The 24,421-nt window shown below is 37.6% G+C and overlaps 3 protein-coding genes across 3 annotated transcripts; 1 reads left to right on the plus strand and 2 right to left on the minus strand.

The window, feature by feature from the left end:
- Positions 1-3,730: 3,730 nt before the first annotated feature.
- On the minus strand, positions 3,731-4,487 carry LOC118491417 (glutathione S-transferase T3-like). Its single transcript, XM_035989191.1, has 3 exons — positions 4,309-4,487; positions 4,085-4,209; positions 3,731-3,984 (listed from the first exon to the last, which is right to left on the minus strand). The coding sequence occupies exons 1-3, from the start codon at positions 4,485-4,487 to the stop codon at positions 3,731-3,733; spliced, it is 558 nt and encodes a 185-aa protein (XP_035845084.1).
- A 3,450-nt stretch (positions 4,488-7,937) lies between these two features.
- On the minus strand, positions 7,938-8,840 carry LOC110932873 (probable receptor-like protein kinase At5g38990). Its single transcript, XM_022176125.1, has one exon. The coding sequence runs from the start codon at positions 8,838-8,840 to the stop codon at positions 7,938-7,940; it is 903 nt and encodes a 300-aa protein (XP_022031817.1).
- A 13,356-nt stretch (positions 8,841-22,196) lies between these two features.
- LOC118491418 (secreted RxLR effector protein 161-like) lies at positions 22,197-22,940 on the plus strand. Its single transcript, XM_035989192.1, has one exon. It carries the CDS (start codon positions 22,197-22,199, stop codon positions 22,938-22,940), a length of 744 nt encoding a protein of 247 aa, XP_035845085.1.
- The last annotated feature ends 1,481 nt before the right edge of the window (positions 22,941-24,421 follow it).

Raw genomic sequence — 24,421 nt, forward strand, 5'->3', positions numbered from 1 at the left:
TCAGCAGCGATATCTACTTGATCTACTTCATCGTACGGGTCTTTCTGAGTGTCGTCCTTTGCCTACTCCTGTTGCTTCTGGACGTCAGCTTTCTCGTTACACTGGTATTCCATTGTCCGATCCATCTTTGTATCGGAGTACTGTTGGGGCTTTACAGTATTTAGTCTTGACTCGCCCAGAGATAGCATATGCGGTCAGTAAAGTTTCTCAGTTTCTACAGACTCCTACTGACCGACATTGGGTAGCGGTCAAGAGGATCTTACGGTATCTTAGAGGCACGAGCTCTTTTGGATTGTGTATACGTCGATCTGCTAGACTTGACATTCATGCTTATTCTGATGCTGATTGGGCAGGTTGCCCTGATGATCGTAGGTCAACTACTGGGTATTGTGTTTTTCTTGGACCCAATCTTGTTAGTTGGAGTTCCAAGAAACAACACACTGTGGCTCGATCTAGTACTGAGGCAGAGTATCGTGCGATGGCTCATACAGCTGCTGAGATTCGATGGATTCTGTCCTTGTTACATGAGTTGCATATTGATTTACCTTCTCCACCGACTTTGTGGTGTGACAATCTTGGGGCCACATATCTTGCGGCGAATCCTGTGTTTCATCAGCGTATGAAACACTTAGAGATTGATTTACATTTTATTCTGACTTGGTATTATCAGAGGTTTTACGAGTTCGATATGTTTCCACCACGGATCAGATTGCTGATTTGCTGACTAAGGGGTTAGCTCATGATCGTTTTGATGTGTTGAGATCCAAGCTTCACGTGGATGATCCACGTTTAGCTTGAGGGGGCGTATTAGTGTATAGTGTATATTCGGTTATGTTTGTTTGTGTTAGTTGAGTTAGTTAGATGATGTGGCAGTTAGTTAGGTGATGTGGCATTGGAGTTAGTTTGCCTATATCTACTTTGTACTCTCTTATTTGTAATCATCAACAGAAAACTACATCTTTTACATAACAGTTCAAATCTTCAATAAGGATATTTATATACAGTTATTGTATGGGATACGTCTTTGGAAATCCCTTTATTTATGGGTTAATTGAAAGTGTATGGAAAGCATCTAGAAGGGTATGGAATGGAAGATACACACATTAAGTTACCTGATGAGAGATGAGGATGGGAATGGAAGATCTTGGTGCTAGAGATTCATAATCATGGGTGATATTACACATATTAAACATTCAAATCAAACATTACGCGCCCTAGTTTTAATCCTTGTTCTCAAATGCATTGTCAAGCGAATCAACTAAACAATGTCAAATATGAGATCAATCTTACCTTAAATCCGTCGATTAGAAGGTTGGGTCGAACAAAATAGGAAGATGGAGTGGACGAGACAATGCGATTTCTAGGAGAAACTCTAAACGAGCGACGCAGAAGAGATTGAAGGGTGCTACTGATTTTGGAATTAGGGTTTGGGAGTAATAGAACGTGTGTGAAAAGCGTGTTTAGAAATCTTTAATTTAGGCGGTAAAATGTATCTAAGGTGAAACCACAGGGTGACACATGTTCCCCAATGGTTTCTTTTATTAGAGATATAGATTGACATTGTTGTTTTAAAATGGTCAAGAAAAATATGTTCTAAACTTGCTGAAAAGCCATTGTTCTTGTTCTTGTTTTTATTGGTGCAATATCTTGCCTTTCATAAGTTAGCGGATTCATGATAAAACTAAATCATATATCAAAGTATGGTTGACAACAGGGCCGGCCTCTTAGGCTTACCAATAGGGCCAACAAAAATCAAGGGCCTCCAATTTTTAGTAAAGCTTTATATATTATATATCTATCAGGCTGGAATAAAAAGCAAAACCAAACCATGTTTTTTTTAATAAAGTTAGACAGATAAAAATTGTTTAGGAAAAAAGACCAAAATTCAAGACCCAGTTTCGAAATTAAACCACAGACATAACTACAGTCTATAGCAACCATTTACCACTCGACCTCATCCGAATTACGTGAACCAGCGCCAAAAATCCCTAAAATTGAGTCGTAGTCATCGTTCCTACCTCTTATCGCAACCTGCTTTTTCGATTTTCTAGGTTATCGGCTATCAGTAACGGTAACCACTCATGGCGTCGGGTCTGTCGGGATTGGAGGAGAATTTCTGGGCAAAATTAGGGCTAATTACTAAACGTAGGTTAAATTTAGCAGCTAATTTTTCTATTAATCTCTATATGTTTTGCAAACGGGCCTCCACTTCGTAGTCCGCTTAGGGTCTACAAAAACGTTGGAACGGCCATGGTTGACAATCGAACCTAAAATGATAAAAACTAACACAAAATTTTGACAGATCTTATCCCTTGGTTGGGATCTCTATAGTTGAGAAAGAAGGAAAAAAAACAACTTGTGCAGAGGATCATCCTTACCGTTGGGTGGGTTATCTAAAGGTTTCGAAATGACATGGTGTTCGCTCTAAAAAAACTGACGAAAAAGGAAACATGTGTTTGACCTTATTCTGAATTTTTCCTATTTGTTTTGTGAATAGAAATAAGGAAATAAACATTAGGGAAATTAGCCTGTAATAATCCCACCTAGACCTCATTGGCCATTAATAATCCCACCTCAGAATATTCCCCCCACCAGTCCCACCTTTTACCTATTTTTCCTACAATGGTCCCCCGTTAAAAAATCTTAACGGAGTTAAGTTTTTTTCCAAATTACAAACAGATTTTTTAGGGCTTTCGATTAGAACGACGATACGAGTCCGTTGATGTAAAACTTGCCTCGAAACGATGCTCCAAACGATGAAAACGGCGCTTCAATTCTGGTGTTTAAATTTTCAATTAACCAAAATCAAGTCACTTGCAGCACCATTTCGAAGTAAGTTTTACATCAATGGACTCATATCATCGTTCTAATTAAAAGCCCTAAAAAATCTGTTTGTAATTTGGAAAAAAGCTTAACTCCGTTAAAAATTTTTAACGGGGGACCATTTTAGGAAAAATACGTGAAAGATGGGACTGGTGGGGGGAATATTCTGAGGTGGGATTATTAATGGTCAATAAGGTCTAGGTGGGATTATTACAGGCCAATTCCCCTAAACATTAGCTGGATGGAGTATTTCTATGCTCATGTTTTTTTAGACTTAAACTCAAGATCTCTCTTCCAAAAAAACCCTGAAACACTAATTTACTCATGTTTTTTTAATTAAACCGAAAATAAGGTTGTCGACTATGGACTCATGCCTCTTTGCCACATGGGTTGTTTAACGCTGCTACACCAATGCAAGGGGTGTGAAAGCCCAGTGAATAATAAAAAGCGTGAATGCTACACGCCTACCGTGTCTGCAACTTCCACTTTATTGTTGGGCTTTTTTTGTTGAACGACGAATTTCTTTTAAGCCTATTGTCTATGGGGCGTAAATCTAATACCTCTCTCTTTTAAACCTAGGCGTTTAAAAGCTTTATTTTTGCCAATGGACCACCATCCATTGGTTTATTGTTGGGAATTAATTGTATGCACCAATCAAACAATTCCACCTCACCCCACTTTCCACTTTTCTTTTTTCAAGTTTAATTTTTGTTATATATTAGTTATTATTTTAATGGGTATTGGGTAGTGAAAATTTGTGAAATCATAAAACACCGTGAAAAAAAGTTACCAAAAACTAATGCACACGTGACAATGATGTTTTTGACCTTTTAGCCCGGCGTCTACTACTTGACGTCATTGGATTAACTAGCGCTCACTTTGGACTTTTTCGTAGTAGCTCCCAACACTAATAGTACGTGAAAGGGCTTTTCGTCCTATCGAACTCCTCCAAAGTCTTTGTTAAAACCCCGACGTCACATTCACCGCTCGGGCGATTATCGTAGTTACGTTGGTAAACTTCTTGAAACGCGTGACACTTGTTGTTGATGTCGGTCCATTTGCTAGAAATTGAATCCTTGTCCCGATGTTCGCCTTGACCCCACGAGCTAAAAAAGAGTGCACGCACCCTATCCCAAAAAACGGGGCCCGTTTGAAAGTTTGCTACAAATTAAAAAAAAAATAAAAATATAAGTTGAAATTAAAAATATAAAAAAACAGAAAAAAAAAACAGAATAAAAAAAATAAAAAAATAATAACTTACCGGTATCTTCGTCCTCCGAAATATCGAGCCACGCCCGAGTCAACGTGTATTCCTCGTCCTTCGTCCATTTAATGGTTGTTTTTGTACGTCGAGTTTCATCCTTTTCCTTCTTCTTATGCAACCTTCTGCCGCGTTTCGATTTGTCTTGCACCGGTTCGGGTTGCGACTCCGGCACGACCTCGACATCGGGTTCGGATTCGGGTTCGGGTTGTGACGGTTGCAACCCGCCGGCTTGACCATAGCCGTAGGTGGGAGGAACAAACGGAGGGGCGCCACTCAAGTAAGCCGCGTAACTTAAAAAGCCCGGGTCCATGTCTTGTAGGTTGTACAGGGTTTGCGGTTGGGTCTTGTTCGGGTTCGTGGGTCTAGCGGGGCCACCAAACGGGGGTCGGTATGGATGCATGCTTGTAAAAAAAATAGGAGAAAGTGGATGTTTTTTATAAAGTAATAGAAGAGAGTGGGAGAGAAAGTAGGAGAAATTTTATAAAAAATTGGAGAAAAAGGGTTGATATATATATAGTGGGTAAAATTTAGAATTAAAAAAAAAATATAACTTTTGACCGTTGCCAAACGGTCGAATCTCGCAACCATTTCCCAATTTCAGCGTTTTTAAAATCACGCCGGAGTGAATTTTTTTCAAAAATAACGCCCGGAAACGCCGCCTGTAGTGGGTGTGCGGGCGTTTTCCGGCGTTTTTTTTTCAATTTTTTTAAAAAAAAACGCCCCATTACGGGGGGGACTTAATAGGGGCAGAGGTATAGTGTAATGAGGTGTAGCACGGACTACGGCTCAACCTCGTCTTCGTAGTGTAAATTATTTATTCTTTTTTTGGTTTGATATAAAGAATACACCTGAACAAATACGTGGACACCCCTAAAAATAGCATACTTTAGTTTATTAAAATTTCAAACTTTATAAACCCAAACATTTTACAACACCAAACTTGTATAATAATTAAGCCTAAATAATAGAGTTAACTCAAATTAAGAATAATATAAATGAAAGATGCCTAATTGATAAACTTAGCCCAAGCGCCAAAACAATAAAATATCCTTTTGTGTAAGGGCGACAAAGTTGGAAACAGAACGTCACAGCGAATTACGATCGCCCCAACGTCCCTGTTGCTGCTCCGTTAACCGACGGTTGACCTGCCTGTTTAGTGAGTGGTTCTTATCCTTTTATTTTTTGTTTGTTGTTATTGTTTATATATTATTGTTGTTTGTAGATTTGTTAGGGTTTAGTGTTTAGATAAGTTAAATTTAAAAAAAAAGGTTACAGTTTTCTAGTTTTCTAGTTTTCTTGTTAAACTAGATACTTGAATTCTTTGAAGTTGAAGGTTGATTCCTTAAAGTGAAGATGAAATCACAATCTAAAAAATAATCTCGAATAGGCCCGGAATATTTGAATAATGCTATGGTTTGTGTGGTCGAAAAAGAAAATTTTGATAAAATAAAAGACGAAGATGTGATGGAACCATATCAAGTTATGAAAGTTAGAGAACAAATCTGTTAGGTATTAGTTTTACTTTAATTATTATTGGTTTTTTATTATTATTGTATGATTACACGATAAAATTGTTTTTTTTTTTTAATATCTCTAAGTTAATGGGCTAGCTTCGCCACTTATCCAATATTATAGTTTAACAAAAATCTCTCTACCTTTTGTTGATTTTGTTACAACCACATTTAAGATGATGAAGCATGGAGAACATTAAGTACACAACTTTAATCAAAACCATTCACATGATGGGCCTAACATTTGTACCACCTTCTAATTATTATAAAATCTCAATGGTTCAACACAAAATAACATGCCATGTTTCAACTTGTTAATGCTATAATAATATTGAGGGTTCTTAGTCCGACGCATTATTATCTAAATATATGCATTCATCTCTACCACTAGTGACTAGAAAAGATGTTGATCTATGATATTGATTAACACGTTCAACATCATTTTCGATCACATGTCTTTTAAGATTGTCTTTACAACTGTGCCATGTCGAGTGACGGATCTAGGATTCACGCCAAGCAGGAACGTTTTATAAGAAAAGCAGTAACGAAATCAAAAAAACGTCAAATTTTTCCAAAATTTATACTAAAAACGTCAAATTTTCCCCCGCCAAGCGGTAGCAGGCGCTCCCCCTTGTGTCCACATAGGTCCGCCCCTGGCCATGTCACATCCTTTTTTTAATATTTTAATTCTAATTAACTTATACATACATATTTTTTTAATTGAGACTTACTCTTTTACTCTAGATATTTGATAACTAAATTATTTATTATAATAAAAATGATACTTTTAAATATAATGTAAAAATATAAAATAAATTAGAATTACTTTTTCTTAAATAACGGGCCGGCAATGAGGTGAAAATTTTGATTTACAAACCCTTTTTCATTGTAATATAGTTATTGTTGGACCGTTCCGGTGACCTTAACCGTCAGTAGAAGTAGTTCATCTCAGTTTACAGAGGCGGAATCAAAGTAAACCAAGTCAAAAACAGCTTGTTCCTTCAATTTCTCTTTCTATTACTGATTACGAATCTTTACAATGATTCGGATGAAAATCCAGCAGCACCTCGACTCACAAACACACACACCAGTTCTACTGACCGTTTGAACTGAACTATCTATTTATAGACTCATGCTGTCCGTTTGAACAAGACACATCTTGTTCAAACGGTCACGCTTCAAACAAACATGCTTCAAACGGTCAGGACCTTTCAAACGGCCAGGATACCTAAAACCTATACAAACTCTAATTTAATCTCGTTTATGCACCCATTTAACCTATCTAGACATAAGACTTGATAAGACGAAGTCAGCAGACATTTCGTGCACCAACAGACTCCCCCTTGGATGTTGACAAAGTCTTCGGCATCAAGTCTTTAGTCTTTGTCTCTTCTCAACTTTGTCTCCTCATTGTAACAACTCAGTCTTTACAGGTTCAAAAACTTTTTCTAGCTCCATCTTCAATCTTCCCTTTGGATGTTGATCCAGACTCCCCCTTTCACAGACTCCCCCTCTCGGTATGCTGGGATCTGAGGTCTTTTTCTGGTTCAAGCTTTGAGAATTAGCTTCCGTGGGAATAATGAAGTTCAAAACCTGTTTAACCTACACATTCTCTACCTCAACATAAGTTTCACAAATTTATAACATTAAACTTCCTGGTAGATATCATTAACACATATATTAGTTACATCAAGTTCAAATGAATGACCTTGATTAACCAAATATACAATCTTTCAAACCATTTATATATGTCATTCAAAACATTTTCAACAAAATTTCCCAAACCTGTTCATCATGTTTAGCACTTCGAATTTTGAATATCATTTCTTCAATATCAGCTGTCGAAAATCTTTTTGACTTTTAAAAAATTTATGCTAAAACACTCTGAAAAATCTTTTTGGATTTTTGTTTTTAAAAATGCAGTAAACAAATATATACAGATAATATTTTTGTGAGTTTTTGTAAGAGGATCATATCAGTTCATGAGACAAGTCACTAGCACCGTTAAGCTTTAATCATTTTAAGTTCTAAATGATTCACCTCGATTGACGATATAATTGTCCTCTTAAATTTTCACACAATTTTCAATCTATTCAGGATACGATTTAGATGTTTTATGAACTTAGCTCATTTATGTGTCCCACCTCTTGAATATACTCCCGTATCCAGAATTTCAAGCTTCAGATTTACAGGAAATTGTACTAAAATGATGTCTGTATATAATTTAGGGAATGCGAGAACTGAGGGATCTCAGGTCAGAACTTCCGTTCAGCAGAGAGATGTTAGTTTCGACTTTGCAGTGTGTCCCCTTTAGAGGATCTTTTAGCTACAACAGATGATCACCCGTATAACAAAACATTTGTTGTGGAACCATGCCAAGAGTTAAATATCACTAACAACAAAAAACATTTGTTACTTTCGACTTTGCAGTGGAACCATGCCACCAAACCCTGTGGTTCCTGCTCACCAAGATTCTTACTCACTGCACGCCTCCTACACAACACTTCCAGCAACAGCACCCCAAAAGCAAATACATCGGACTTCCTTGTAATTTTTCCAGAACGGAAAATATTGGGATCCATATACCCAAAAGTCCCTTTGCCACTTTCACTAACATAATCAGATAGCATGTTCGTCGGGCATGCTTTTGACAACCCAAAATCGGAAACCTTTGCAGTCCAGCTTTCATGTAATAAAATATTTTCTCTCTTGAAATCTCTATGTATAACACCATAGTCGACTGCGACATGATTGTGCAAGTATGATAACCCACGGCCTGCATCTAGGCATATGTTGAGTCGCCTAGGCCAAGAAAGAGAGGTACCACGTTTATGGAGATGATCATAAAGTGATCCTTTGGACATGTATTCATACACAAGTATTTTCTCTTGTTCATGAATACAACAACCAATCAAGGACACAATATTACGGTGGCGCAATGTAGAAAGCATTTTAACTTCCGTTTCAAATTCTGCTGCCCCTTGACGTGACTCGGAATCCAAACGTTTAATCGCAACAACAAGAAGACTTTCTCCATTGATCATGTTACCTTTGTAAACCTTCCCGAAACCTCCCTTCCCGATTACTAATGATTCATCAAAGTTTTCTGTTGCTTTGCGAATCTCTGAAAGTTCGATGAGACGGAACGGGTGTGGCCCTTGTACGGAGGAGGAAGTGACGGGTACAGAGGAGGAAGTGGCAGGTTCAGACTCAATGCCATAAGAGGTAACAAAAGACGCCATGATTCTTATGAGGGAGAAATGGGAATCGATGACCAGATAGATATTATGAGGATAAAGACAGGAAGGGAAGAAGGTGAAAAGTGTTGGAACTTGGAACCTAAAACTCTGAGGTGAGAAATGATGAATGAATGATGAATGACCGGTGACGTATTTATAGAATTATAATCTTTGTAAAGGGAGAAAGTAAAGAATTACTTGTTTTTAAGATGAAGGACCGGTGGCGTATTTATAGAATTATAATCTTTGTAAAAGGAGAAAGTAAAGAATTACTTGTTTTTTAAGAGAAGGACCGGTGGCGTATTTATAGAATTATAATCTTTGTAAAAGGAGAAAGTAAAGAATTACTTGTTTTTTAAGATGAAAGACCGGTGGCGTATTTATAGAATTATAATCTTTGTAAAAGGAGAAAGTAAAGAATTACTTGTTTTTTAAGATGAAGGATTGGTGACGTATTTATAGAATTATAATCTTTGTAAAAGGAGAAAGTAAAGAATCACTTGTTTTTTAAGATGAAGGACCGGTGGCGTATTTATAGAATTATAATCTTTGTAAAAGGAGAAAGTAAAGAATTACTTGTCTTCATATCTCTTGACTTTATTTCAAAGCTTATGCATATGTGAGACGAAGAACAAATGGACTAACCGTTCATTTGATGAGCTTCTCGAGTTTTTGCAATCTTCACCTCCTAAAGGCAACAAGGTTCCCCTTACACATTATGTAGCCAAAAAGATATTAACGAAGATTGTTTGAAGACCCGAGATTTATGGAACGATTCTACCAAGCTATGGATAAGAAGGAATCAAGAAAAGGCAACGAATATGACACAGACGAGGAGGGAGAATGATGTATTTGTATTAAATTTAGGGCTTTCAAAACTTTAACTTAACCAATCAAAATACTTTTGTTGTAGGTTTATGTTTAAAACTTGGTGTTGCTTGAAGTATTGTTTGCCTGTGGAAAACTAAAAGAAACAGCAGGTTACGGTAATTTTGCAAAAACTGGGATTAAGCAAGGAAAAAAAGAATTTTTTGACTTTTAGCGGCGACATTTGTCGTCGCTGATGATATTTGTTGACGTGTGTCATGGATGGCTTTAGCGACCACAGAAGTCGTCGCTAAAAAGTTAAAAGAATTAGCGGCGACATCTACTATAAGTAGTGACATGGCAGGTATTAGCGACGGTTCATTAGCGGCGAATTTTCACCGCTATTGCGAAAATTCTTTGCAGTGATTACACGAATTGAATAAATGTAAGTTTACATACTAAATAATAAAAAAAGTTATATCTTTAAGAACCCTATGTATTGTACGAGTTAAATAAATGTAATTTTATATACGAAATAATAAAAAAGTTATATTTTTAAAAAGTCATATATATTACACGGGTTGGATAAATGTAATTTTGTATATTAAATAATTAAAAGTTATATTTAAAAAAAAAACCTGTGTATTGTATGTGTTATACACTTGAATAAAATCTAATCTTACATACCCAATAATAAAAAATTATATCTTTAAAAACTATGTGTATTACACGGGTTGAATAATTGTAAATCTCTATAGTAAATAATAAAAAAAGAGTTAAATGTCATTTTAGTCCTTGTGGTTTGGTATATTTTGTCAGTTTAGTCCAAAGGTTTCATTTTCGTCTGTGGGTCGAAAAAGATTTTCAGTGTTCCCATTTTAGTTCACTGGGTTAAACTTAATCCATTATTTCTGTTAACGAGAAAGGCAATTCGGTCATTTTATATGGCTGAATTGACCTTCTAGTTAACAATATTACATATAAAATGACCGAATTGTCCTTCTCATTAACAGAAAAAATGGATGAAGTTAACCCAGTGGACTAGAATGGCAATGGTGAAACCTTTTGGACCCACAAACGAAAAATGAAACCTTTGGACTTAACTGACAAAATGACCCAAACCTGATGGACTAAAATAACATTTATAACTCTAAAAAAAGATATATCTTAAAAAAAAAAACCTCGTGTATTATACGGGTTGAATAAATCTAATTTTAAATACCAAAGAATAAAAAAAGTTATGTCTTCAAAAAAGCTAATGGATATACTTGATATGTTATGGATTTGGTGATTGCGGAGATAGTTATTGAAAAGAAGATACCTTATTCACGAAGCAAATCAATGGTCGTTTGAGTGATAAAATGTTGGTACCAATTCTGACAATTTGATTTACAAATTATGTAATAAAATCGATATAATAATTTTTTTAATAATGAAAATAATAATAATAATAATATATTAACATGAAAATAAGAATAAATAATATATTAATAGTTTGGTTTTCGAACACATAGCACTCCTTTTGACCTGATTGTTGCATCGAGCATCTCTTCTAGGATTTAACTAGCAATACGACCACAGCGCGTTGCAGCGCGAGTACATCGCAATCGCTGAATAGATTAGTTCAAGCATTACGTGATGCCTTAACCATAAGAAAATGTACGTTTCGGCGTATCTGTTTGAACTCGATGTAACCTATATAAGCATTTCGGTTGAATCAACACGTAAAGTAAATCAAATATATACCGTACAACCATAACGTATTATACTGTGAAAGGAAAATGAATCACATGACCATACCAGGTGATACACCACACCTAATCGTATGAAGATCACATTAAAAAGTTATATGTTGTACACGAGTAGAGTGAAATATAGCTAAATTACATACAAAGAAAGATAATAAACCTACCACAACTGCTCTGACAATCTGGGATGCTCAGCCAAGATACGGAATATCCTATCTTCTAACAATGGGAATAAATCTACCACGGTTGCATGCTCAACGACTGCTAAGTGAAAGCAAAGTACCCGCCAACAAACAAAAAAACCTCAACCTAGCCCAAACCTACACGAAGGCATTCAATTTAGCTATATGAAGTATTGTAAACTGTGTTGGGGAACATTAAGAGTAGTGGGTGTTATAGCACTTGCATTTTGCCACCTATAGCCGGTGACAATAGTTCATGTGATTAAAAACTAAAGAGATTAAACCAACAAATGCAAATGCCATGTGCAAGATTTGATTTGGAAACTAAGTCGCATTATAAATGATGTAATTTAGTTTGACAATTATCTCACATATCTTTAAGGGAGTGGTATGGCAGCTCACTCGTGGAATCCCTTCACTAGTTGGTTCCTGTCCCCAAAAATATGATATGTTTGCTCAACACATTTTGATCTCGCTTTTACACACGTTAAAAAAAATTAATAAGGCTACTATTAAAGAGCTCAGTACATAATAATAAATGGTAGAATTTTTTCCCAAAATAAAAAAAATTGTGTAAAGACAAGATCATATTTTCGCTGTTAATATGTAAGTAATATAGACTCAAGCTAAATCAAAGAGAGAGAAAGAAAGAACCATTCGGAAATCAAACAAACGAAATGGAAAGAATAGGAATGAGAACCTTAAAACTCTATTTCCTTTGTATACATACTCTATAATTAGTATGCATGAGCAAACGTTTGTAATACATAGAAATAAGCAATTCCTCGCGCGCGGTTCACTGTTACTTAAATTCAAGTAGAATACAAAGCACATGAGACCGCACACACAACACTTTATATGACTATCAAACTACAATATTAAATAAGGTTCAACTCTTAAAATACGAAATTATGTTTAGTTCTTACCATTTTTTGTGGAACTTGAAAAGTGGTTGCAGTTGTGAGCGCGAAAATCAGTCGGTCTCAAATCCTCGATTGGTAAGTGAAAGAAGATGCATGTTGATCATCGAAGCAAGCAGATTTCAAGACCGTATTAAATCACTTTATCATAAATTAAACTTTTGTATCTAAAATTTAGATTGAAAACAATAAGGTTTTATTAACATATGTAAAGAATTGTAGATGAGAAATGCAATGACATATTGAAGAAGTCAGAGTTGACCGAGAAAGAAGGACCAACGGTAATGTTTACGTTTACGTTGGTAAATGAAGATCCAATAATATCGCACACTTAGTTTTATTTTTGACTATTTAATGCAGCACCAGTAGGTTAATAATTCCGGTTCCATTTGTCGAAAATAATCATTCTATTTACCTTTCAGTTCTGCATGTATTTCCAGTTTAATGATCAATAAAGTGTGCTGATTAGTTATCATTTTCTTTCTGTTCTTGTGTCAAACCACCTCTGAATACCAACACTTGGTATCAGAGCTTGTGTTCTTGATCCAATTTTTTATGCCCAAAATAGTCCGATCTCAAACCATGAATGTTGTTGCTTCCACTTCTTCGAATCCCCCAAAAGAAAATCCTTTCCCGTTTCAATGTCCTACCCTTACCTCTTCAAACTACACAACATGGGCGATCAAGATGGAGGCCATTATGGATGCCCAAGGGTTATGGGAATCCATAGAACCACAAGCCGGTGTGGTTGTGGATGAGAAAAAGAGCAAGACGGCCCGAGCCTTCATCTTTCAAGCAATACCGGAGGAGATCCTATTGCAAGTTGCAAAAAAGAAAACAGCCAAAGAAGTGTGGGAATCATTGAAGACAAGGTTTGTCGGAGCAGAACGGGTTCAAAAGGCTCGCTTGCATACGCTTAAAAGTGAGTTCGAGTCAATGCGAATGAAAGACGGAGAGTCCATTGATGATTATGCCGGAAAGTTATCCGGTATGATCTCGAAGTACAACAGTGTGGGTGCCGTTTTAGGGGACGAAGAATTGGTAAGGAAGTTGCTTGATACCGTCACGGATAAGTACATTCAATTGGTGGCCTCAATGGAACAATATTCAGATGTCGAAAAGATGCCATTCGAAGAAGCCATAGGTCGGTTAAAAGCCTATGAGGATCGATTAAAACTTCGACAAGGGAGCTCTACCGGTGAAAGTTCGTTACTCTTTACGAAGGCGGAAGGGGTATCAAACAACAGAGGGTTTAATAAACACTGTTTCGGGCGTGGTCGTGGGCATACAGATGATGACAGAGGTGGTAGAAGCGGGTCACGAGGTGGTCGTGGTTCCGGTAGAGGCCGGGGTGGTCGTAATGGAGACAAGTTTTATCACGAAGGGAATAGAACGTATCGCAAACCACGTGACAAGAGTCACGTAAAATGTTTCGAATGTAACAAATATGGTCACTATTCCTCCGAATGCAAGAATGAGAAGAAGCAAGATCCAGAAGTGCATTTAACAAGAGAAACCGAAGACGAACCCACCTTGCTACTATGTGTCTGTGGTGAGGAAGCCCAAAAAATGGTCTTGTTAAATGAGGAAAAGGTTTTTCCGAAGTTGCACGAGAGACGAAACGGGTCAAACGAAGATATGTGGTATCTTGATAATGGAGCAAGTAATCACATGACGGGAAAGAAAGACGCATTTGCAGAATTGAATGAAGCTGTAACGGGTCAAGTTCGGTTCGGAGATGGATCAAAGGTCGAGATTCGAGGTAAAGGTTCACTTATGTTTAGTTGTAAAAATGGTGATCAATTGCTAGTTCCCGATGTGTATTATATACCGTCATTAACTAGCAACATTTTGAGCCTGGTCAATTAACAGAAAATGGGTATGATGTGTGGATGCATGATGAGTTTCTAAGGGTGTTTGATAGCCACAAAAGACTTGTGATGAGGATCCAAAGATCACCAAACAGATTATACAAAATAGTTTTAAAACTTGCCAAACCAATCTGTTTGAAAGCTAGTCTAGATGAGGAAGCATGGGCATGGCATGCAAGGCTAGGCCATGCTAATTTTCATGCTATAGAAACAATGGCAAAGAAGGGACTAGTGAGAGGATTGCCATGCATCTCGCATCCCGAACAATTGTGTGAAGCCTGTCTCGTCGCTAAACAAACTCGAAAAAGTTTCCCAAAAGAAGCAAAATGGAGAGCAACGAAGCCATTGGAGCTATTGCATGCTGACCTTTGCGGTCCGATAACGCCACAAACATGGGGAGGTAACCGGTATTTTCTTTTGATAGTTGATGATTTTAGCCGTTATATGTGGGTATATTTGTTAAAAACAAAGAATGAAGCATTTGAAAATTCAAGTTTTTCAAGAAACAGGTCGAGAAAGAAAGTAAATATAAGATCAAGACGTTAAGAACGGATCGCGGAGGGGAGTTTAACCCACATGTTTTTATAGATTTTTTGTAACCAAACGGGTATCAAAAGACAAACAACGGCTCCCTATACCCCACAACAAAACGGTGTTGTGGAGCGTAGGAACAGAACAGTTCTCGGAATGACGCGGTCCATGCTAAAGTCAATGAATGTGCCTGAACCATTGTGGGGTGAAGCAGTATGCCATGCGGTTTATTTAGTCAACAGAATAGTGACGAAGGCAGTGAAAAACAAGACTCCATATGAGGCTTGGATGAGGAAAAAGCCAAGCCAAAAATATCTAAAAGTATTTGGGTGTGTTGGGTATGCTATGAAGCTAACTGGGCGATTTCAGAAGCTTGAAGATAGAAGTCAACCTTTGATTTATTTAGGAAGGGAACCAGGAAGTAAAGCATTTAGATTGTTTAATCCAAGGGAACAAAAGGTGGTGGTTTCAAGAGATGTTGTTTTCTATGAAAACAAACAGTGGAATTGGAAGTATGAGAAGTCTTGGTCACCAGAGGACAAAACTTTTTCAAGTTGGTACTATGCACAGGTTGATGGAGACAAGATGGAGCATGGGAATAATAATAATATTGGCGGCAATTCTCAGTGGGACCCCAGCACTCCCACAACTGAAAATTCTAATATTTTATCTAGTCCTATGCATGTTGCAGGTACATCTCAAACAACCAGCCCTATACAAGATAACTCGAGCAGCAGCAGGTCATATGAAGCCTCCCCAGCTTCATACGATGACTCGCCATTTCAAGGATTCAGATCGGTTGACGAAGTGTATGAAGAAACAACAGCAATGAATGAACACGAGGTCCAAGATATGTATGAACGGGATGAGTTGTTGTTACTAAATGATGAACCAAGTTCTTATAAAGAAGCATCAAGCGAAGAAAGTTGGATGAAGGAAATGCAAGCTGAGCTAGATTCAATAGAGAAAAACCAGACTTAGAGTTTAACCCAGTTGCCTCCCAACCAAAAGGCGATAGGGTTAAAGTGGGTTTACAAGTTAAAAAAGGATGCACACGGGAACGTAACGAAGCATAAAGCTCGGTTGGTGGCGAAAGGCTACGTTCAACTTAAAGGTGTCGATTTTGAAGATGCTTTCGCGCCCGTAGCAAGGATGGAAACGGTCCGGTTAATCATTGCAATGGCCGCAACAAAGGGTTGGCTTGTTCATCATTTGGATGTCAAGTCGGCGTTTTTAAATGGTGATCTCCAAGAAGAAGTTTACGTAGTCCAGCCAGATGGTTTCAAAGTTAAAGGAAAGGAACAATTGGTGTACAAGCTTCACAAAGCCTTATACGGGTTGAGACAAGCACCGAGAGCATGGAATTCGAAGTTGGATAAGACGTTGAAAGAACTTGGTTTTAAGAAGTGTATCCATGAGCAAGCAGTATATACAATGAACAGGTCAGGTTCAATATTAATTGTTGGTGTGTATGTTGACGACATAATCGTAACAGGGTCAAATAAAGCTGATGTTGATAAGTTCAAGGAAAGGATGAAAACAATATTTGACATGAGTGATCTTGGCTTATTGTCTTACTACTTGGGCATTGAGGTGCAACAAAGTAGTGAAGGAGTAATCCTCAAACAGTCGTCATATGCAAAGAAAATTCTGAAATTGGCAGGAATGGTTGATTGTAACGCGGTTCAGTACCCAATGGAAAACAAGTTGCAGATGACCAAAGAAGGAGAGGCACAGAAGTTGACCCAACTCACTACCGAAGGCTCGTAGGGAGTCTTCGATATTTGTTGCACACGCGACCTGACCTTAGCTACTCGGTAGGAGTAGTGAGTCGCTTCATGGAAGTCCCTAAAGAGTCACATCTCACAGCCGTAAAGCACATAATTCGGTATATCAAGGGTACAATTAATAGTGGGTTGAAGTACCAATCCGGGGGAGATGAAACACTGGTCGGATATAGTGATAGCAGTTTTGGCACCGATATTGAAGACCGAAGAGGAACGACGGGTACCGTATTCTATTTGTCAAACAATATGGTTACGTGCTCTTCTCGAAAGCAACGTACAGTGGCACTATCCTCATGTGAAGCGGAGTTTATGGCTGCTACAACCGCTGCGTGCCAAGCCTTATGGCTAAGGAATCTCGTTGGTGAAATGATTGGAAAAGAGCCTCAATGTGTGAAACTGTTGGTCGACAATGAAGGCGCAATTGCACTAATGAAAAATCCCCTTTCAGTTCTGCATGTATTTCCAGTTTAATGATCAATAAAGTGTGCTGATTAGTTATCATTTTCTTTCCGTTCTTGTGTCAAACCACCTCTGAATACCAACAATGGTTTCATGAAAATTTTTGACCGTGTAAATCAATAATCTAACATCGTTGTATAGAATACAAACTACCTAACCTGAACCCTAACAAACCTGGAAATAACATATCATTCACGTTTACAAATAAAATACAAGTACATAAATGAAAACACGATCATAGCTAGTAATACAAATCAAATAACGAAAATCACAAAGCACAACAACGTTAAATCATGTATGTGATCGAGAATTGACCTGCAATTTTAGGGTTTTGAACAATGACAACAAGATAAAGCCGTGAAAAACAAAGATTGATGGATGAAATAGTTGCAGAGATTAAGTAGAGGAGCAGTGAAGATAATAGCGCAATAACATCAGGAGGCAGAGATGGCGCCAAGAAAACCTACTTGTAATGCCCCTACCGATTACACTCGTTGCAATTGATGGTACACCTTCCCCCATCTCGTTTGGTGAAGCATCAGCGGAGATCAAAAAAGTTACAGATGTCGGTGAAGTAAGTGGTATCCTCTCTTTCTATGGGACATGTATATAGTGAAATAGACGTGGCAAAGGAGAGCAACGGCACCGCATGAGGGACTGATGAAAAGAAACAAACAGTTGTAGAAGGCTTAAACCGTAAAAAAGCAAAGGACCAAAATCGTAAATTCGACCGACATTCATTCTTAAGATATAGATAATTGAAAACCCGGTTAATCTCTTAACATCATACTTAGTTAGAATAGATTATTATATAGCGGTTATGAACTACGAGGACCAAAATTGACAAAGACAAAGATGGTAACTACCATCATTAACCGAAAGGGTATGTCCCTTCCCTCACTTCAACTCCGATCGGTACAAGGGAAAAGGAAAGGAGACGCACTGGTTGAAACGAATGGACAGGAAACAACGTGACTCTTCAAGGTTTAATCACAACCACACATCCAAGAGACGTGTCTTTTCACGAAGAGACACAACTCTTCACTCGTACCCGTAGAAAACTATAAATAGGATAGAATGTTTCATTTGTGATCACTACATACTCTCATTCGATTGTTACATACATTCAAGTTATTGTTTATGCAAGTTTGTTTAATCACGCTCATTCTAGAGATCAAGATCCAATTCGGGCTAACAAATTGGTATCAGAGCATCAGGCTCTAAGCGTGGGAATCGCAAGGCATCGCAGGGAATTCGCGATCAGGTTTCATTTTCGTTTTAATTCGCAAAAGTTCGTTTCAGAATTTTTTTATTTTCGGTTCTAGTATAATCGGTTGAACCGAAGGGTTAGGAATCTAGGGTTTTTTTTGATTCCGGGGTTTAGTGCGAATTAGATTGTTTTGGTTGTTTGATTGTTACACGATTCGGGTAATCGGGGTTTATGAGATCTATTGAAACCAAGAAAATAAAAGTTTATTAGAAGTGAAGATTGTTCGGCAGGAAGATATGTCAAGAACACCCGGACAAAATCCAATTATTATACAGAAAGAAGGAAATTCTCTTTCCCAGTTTCAGTGTCCGATTCTGAAACCAACAAACTATACGGTTTGGGCTATTCGTATCAAGACGATTCTTGAAGCGAATGGTTTGTGGGAAACGACTGAACCGGCAGAAAATGCAACGGTAGACACCAAGAAAGATAAGTCTGCAATTGCATATCTGTTTCAAGCAATACCAGAAGATGTTGTATTACAAGTTGCAAGTTGTAAAACTGCAAAGGAAATTTGGGATAATCTAAAGGTTAGACACATTGGTGTTGATCGGGTACAAAAGGCGCGTATGCACACGCTATTATCAGAATTTGAATTGTTGAAAATGAGGGATGACGACACTATTGATTCGTTTACCGCAAAGATTAATAGTATCGTTACCGGGCAACTGAAGTAGGAACGACATTGAGTCAACCGACTCTAGTACGCAAACTTCTAAATGGCGTACCGGATAAGTTTACTCAAATCGTTGCCTCCATGGAACAATACTCCGATCTAGAAACTATGACTCTAGAAGAAGCAGTCGGAAGATTAAAGACATATGAAGAACGGCTCAGGTTAAAGAAAGGAAATCAAGGAGAAAGCCAAGATAGGCTTATGTTCACACATAATGATAACACCAGAGGAAGGCAATCTGGAAACCGCGGTCGTGGTAGATTTAACCAAACGCGTGGAAATTGGCGAAACAACGGAAATAGGCAAAGTCCCAAAAACGAAGGATCTACATCTAGACCTAGAAATGGAAGTTCTAGAAATTGGAGAAAGTTTGCAAGAACCGACCTGAGTAAGATCCAATGCTTTAAGTGTCAGAAGTTTGGACACTTCAAGAAGGACTGTTCTGAGAAAGACGAAGTACAAGAACATTCAAACCTCGTCGAGGAAGACGAAGCACCCGTACTGCTAATGGCAATACAAGAAGAAAATGTTGTTCAAGAAAGGGCTCTGCTAAACGAGGAACGTATAAAACCAACAAGTTACGCCTCAGAAGATAAAAATCTATGGTACTTAGACAACGAGGCCAGCAACCACATGACAGGAGTGCGAAGTCACTTCAAAGAATTAGATGAAACGGTGACAGGGCAAGTACGATTCGGTGATGGGTCACACGTAGATATTAAAGGCAAAGGTTCAATACTACTGGAATGTCTGAACCAAGAACAAAAGATTGTTTCACAAGTATACTACATTCCAAGTCTGAAAAGCAACATATTGAGCCTCGGACAACTTACAGAAATCGGTTGCAAAGTGGTTATGGACGGAGATCTACTTACTATCCGAGATCGAAATAGAAAGCTACTAATGCGAGTCAAGAGACTGAAGAACAGGCTGTACAAAGTCAAACTGAAGACTGGAAAACCAATCTGCCTACTATCAAAGACTGAAGACATAGCATGGTTATGGCACGCAAGGTTAGGCCATTTACACTTTGATGCTATTAAGGAAATGACTCGTAAGAACTTGGTACATGGAATTCCTCAAATAAATCATGCCAGTCAAATCTGTGACGCATGCTTATTAGGAAAGCATAGTAGGGCACCATTTACAAATCAGGCAAAGTTCAGATCATTAAAACCTCTGGACTTAGTCTATGGAGATTTGTGTGGTCCTATATCCCCACCAACACATGCTGGGAAGAAGTATATATTCTTACTTGTAGACGATTATACTCGCTACATGTGGGCATATTTACTAACTTCCAAGGATTAAGCATTCGAAACATTTAAGGAGTTCAAAGAAAAGGTGGAAAAGGAAGCGCAGACCAAGTTAAAAATGCTAAGGACGGATAGAGGAGGTGAATTCACATCGGCTGAATTCAACAAGTATTGCAAAACCAACGGCATAGCAAGACAGCTTACAGCACCATATTCCCCACAGCAAAATGGAGTAGTAGAAAGGCGAAACAGGACGATGTTATCCACTACTCGCAGTATGCTAAAGGCAATGAACACGCCACAGAATTTTTGGGGTGAAGCAATACGACACACGATATACGTACTAAACAGGGTTCCAACAAAAGCCCTGGTAAACAAGACACCATATGAAGCATTGAAAGGAAGGAAGCCAAATTTAGAACACTTGAAGGTTTTTGGCTGCACTGCTTACGCTAAGGTACTACCACTTCAACAAAAGAAGTTAGATGACAGAAGTGCACCTATGGTTTACCTTGGAATAGAAGAAGGATCAAAGGCATACAAATTATATGATCCAGCAAAAAACAATACCTTGGAATAGAAGAAGGATCAAAGGCATACAGATTATATGATCCAGCACAAAACAAGATATGTGTCAGTAGAGATGTAAAGTTCATGGAAGGTCAACCATGGAACTGGAATAGTTATATGGAGACGGTAGATTCAGGGAATCCCGAATGGACAAACTTTGTCATTCAAGAAGATGACATACCACCAGAATTAGAAGAAAATGAACCAAGTCCTGGCAGTAGCGGGCCACAACATGATGATTCAGGAGTAGATCAGACAGAAGAACAAGACTCCTATGTAACCCCGCCAGCACATTCATACAATCAGAACTCAGCAGGAAGTTCAAGCAGTTTATCAAGTGGAGGTCCATCCACCTCTGAAAGTACATCAGAAAGTATTAGTGACACTCCAGTAAAGCTGAGAAGTCTCGAAGAATTATATGAAGAAACAGAAGAAATTCAAATACATCCACATGAATTATTACTTGCTGAAGAAGAACCAAGGAATTACAAGGAAGCATCTAGTGACAGAAAATGGATTGAAGCAATGAAGGCTGAGTTAGACTCAATAAACAAGAATACCACTTGGAGTTTGACGGAGTTGCCAAGAGATCACGAGGCAATAGGATTAAAGTGGGTATTCAAGACTAAGAAAGATGCAAACGGAAACATAGTCAGACACAAGGCAAGACTGGTTGCAAAAGGATACGTTCAGCAACACGGAATAGACTTTGACGAAGTCTTTGCACCAGTAGCATGTATGGAGACAGTACGACTAATGTTGGCTTTAGCAGCATATCAAGGTTGGGAGGTACATCATCTAGATGTGAAATCTGCATTCTTGCACGGAGACCTCAAGGAGTAAGTCTACGTATCACAACCAGAAGGATTTGTAAAGCCAGGAAATGAAGGAAAGGTTTACAGACTATCAAAAGCACTGTATGGATTGAGACAAGCACCAAGAGCTTGGAACACGAAGTTAGATCAAACCCTAAAGTCACTTAACTTTAAGAAGTGCACTTTAGAGAACGCAATCTATACAAGGACAAGTGAAGCTTCTACACTAATAGTTGGAGTCTACGTTGATGACTTGATAGTCACTGGAACATCAAAAAAAGGAGATAGACATCTTCAAATCTCAGATGAAGAACAAATTTGATATGAGCGATCTAGGATTACTAGCATACTATCTGGGAATAGAAGTAATTCAAACAGGGGGTGAGATAGGCATCAAGCAGACATGATATATCAATAAGATACTCAAAGACGCCGATATGTTATCCTGCAATGACACAAAGACTCCCATGACTCCAGGAACTCAATTAACAAAGACTGAAGAAGGAGATCTAGTAGATGCAACACATTACAGAAGCCTGATAGGTTCTCTCAGGTACTTATTGCATACAAGACCAGATCTATGTTACCCAGTCAGTCTGCTTAGTAGATTCATGCAAGAACCAAAGGAACAACACCTGAAAGCAGTAAAGCAAATACTACGTTACATCAAAGGAACTAAAGAGCATGGAATCATCTACAAAAGACAAGGAGGATGTAAGATCACAGGTTATAGTGATAGTAGTTTTGGAGTTAATACAGACAAAGGAAAAGGAACAACTGGTCTGGTATTCTACTTTGGAGAATCACCTATAACCTGGTGTACACAGAAGCAACAGACAGTGGCACTATCATCATGCGAATCAGAATTCATGGCAGCCACTGCAGCAGCATGTCAAGCACTATGGCTTAAAAGATTGTTAAGTGAAATCATAGGATGGAAGGAAGAAAAGATAACACTCAGAGTAGATAATGTTTCAGCAATAGCACTCATGAGAAATCCAGTCTTTCATGGAAGAAGCAAGCACATTGACACACGCTATCACTTCATAAGAGAATGTGTGGAAAACGAAGATATCACTGTGGAACACATAAGCGGAGAACTACAACGAGCAGATATACTAACAAAGGCACTAGCAAGGATCAAGTTTGCTACAATGAGGGAACTGCTCGGGATTCAAGATTTGAAGCAATTTATGGATGTTCGAGATTAGGGGGGTGAATGAAAACCCGGTTAATCTCTTAACATCATACTTAGTTAGAATAGATTATTATATAGCGGTTATGAACTACGAGGACCAAAATTGACAAAGACAAAGATGGTAACTACCATCATTAACCGAAAGGGTATGTCCCTTCCCTCACTTCAACTCCGATCGGTACAAGGGAAAAGGAAAGGAGACGCACCGGTTGAAACGAATGGACAAGAAACAACGTGACTCTTCAAGGTTTAATCACAACCACACATCCAAGAGACGTGTCTTTTCACGAAGAGACAGAACTCTTCACTCGTACCCGTAGAAAACTATAAATAGGATAGAATGTTTCATTTGTAATCACTACATACTCTCATTCGATTGTTACATACATTCAAGTTATTGTTTATGCAAGTTTGTTTAATCACGCTCATTCTAGAGATCAAGATCCAATTCGGGCCAACAATAATCAATCAATACATTTAGTTTTTTTTTAATCCAGTATCTCTTTTAGGATTTAATAACTCAATACGTTTAATTTTTTTTTTTTATTTTATAAATGGATAAGATGATTTTAAAGGTAGGTAAATAATTTGTTTTATTTACAAAATATCTTAAATTAATAATTTAAATATGAGGATGATATTTTTTTTAGAAAAATATATAGAAATATTGATTTAGAAGGATTGATATCTAAACCTAAAGAATACTTAAAATAAAAGATAAAACTTATCTATAATTATGGCTTATCACTTATCAGTTAAGAAATATATAGATAATATTTAAACCTAAAGCATATTAGCTAAATTAGAGAAAAAAATGGTGGGAAAACAATTCTGAGTATGCATAGTAATAGGACATGTGTCTCATATAGGTTTACTTTGTTATATAGTATAGATAGATAGATTCATCTACAGCAATCAGGGTCGGACCTAGAATACAAGTAACCCAAACTTGGGCCTAGGGTCTTCAAAAAATTAGCACCCCTACTTAAAAGATAGATAGATAGATTGATAAGTTTCACTAGGCCTAAGTCTGGGTTACTTATATACACTCACTATTAATATTAGTGAAAACTTATTGTTTTAGATTTTTTTGGTTCCTTATACAAGCAAACAAGTGTCTATTACAGTCGGATTAGATTTTTGCTTGTTTCAAACACAAATAAATAAATAAGTATCATTTATAGCAATTAAATATATATAGATATAGTTATAAAAAAGAAGGTAGAGTCATCAAGTTTCAACAGAGAAAGCACGAAACTTCTCATATCTTCTTCCTTTCTCTTTTCTCATCTTTATTTATTCCACCAACAATTAGTTAAAAGGCATCCTAACCTTCTTTATATTCGCCACCACCATTCACCACCATAAACACACACATACAATAATGGCAATGCTCGTTTAATCCTCAACAACCTCACTCACTCTCAAAGATTACCTCTTCAAACACAAGCATGCACTTCTCAACTCCTCCACCGTCCACCACCACCAACCACC

Source organism: Helianthus annuus, chromosome 4 (assembly GCF_002127325.2).
Source record: "Helianthus annuus cultivar XRQ/B chromosome 4, HanXRQr2.0-SUNRISE, whole genome shotgun sequence".
Lineage (NCBI taxonomy): Eukaryota > Viridiplantae > Streptophyta > Magnoliopsida > Asterales > Asteraceae > Helianthus > Helianthus annuus.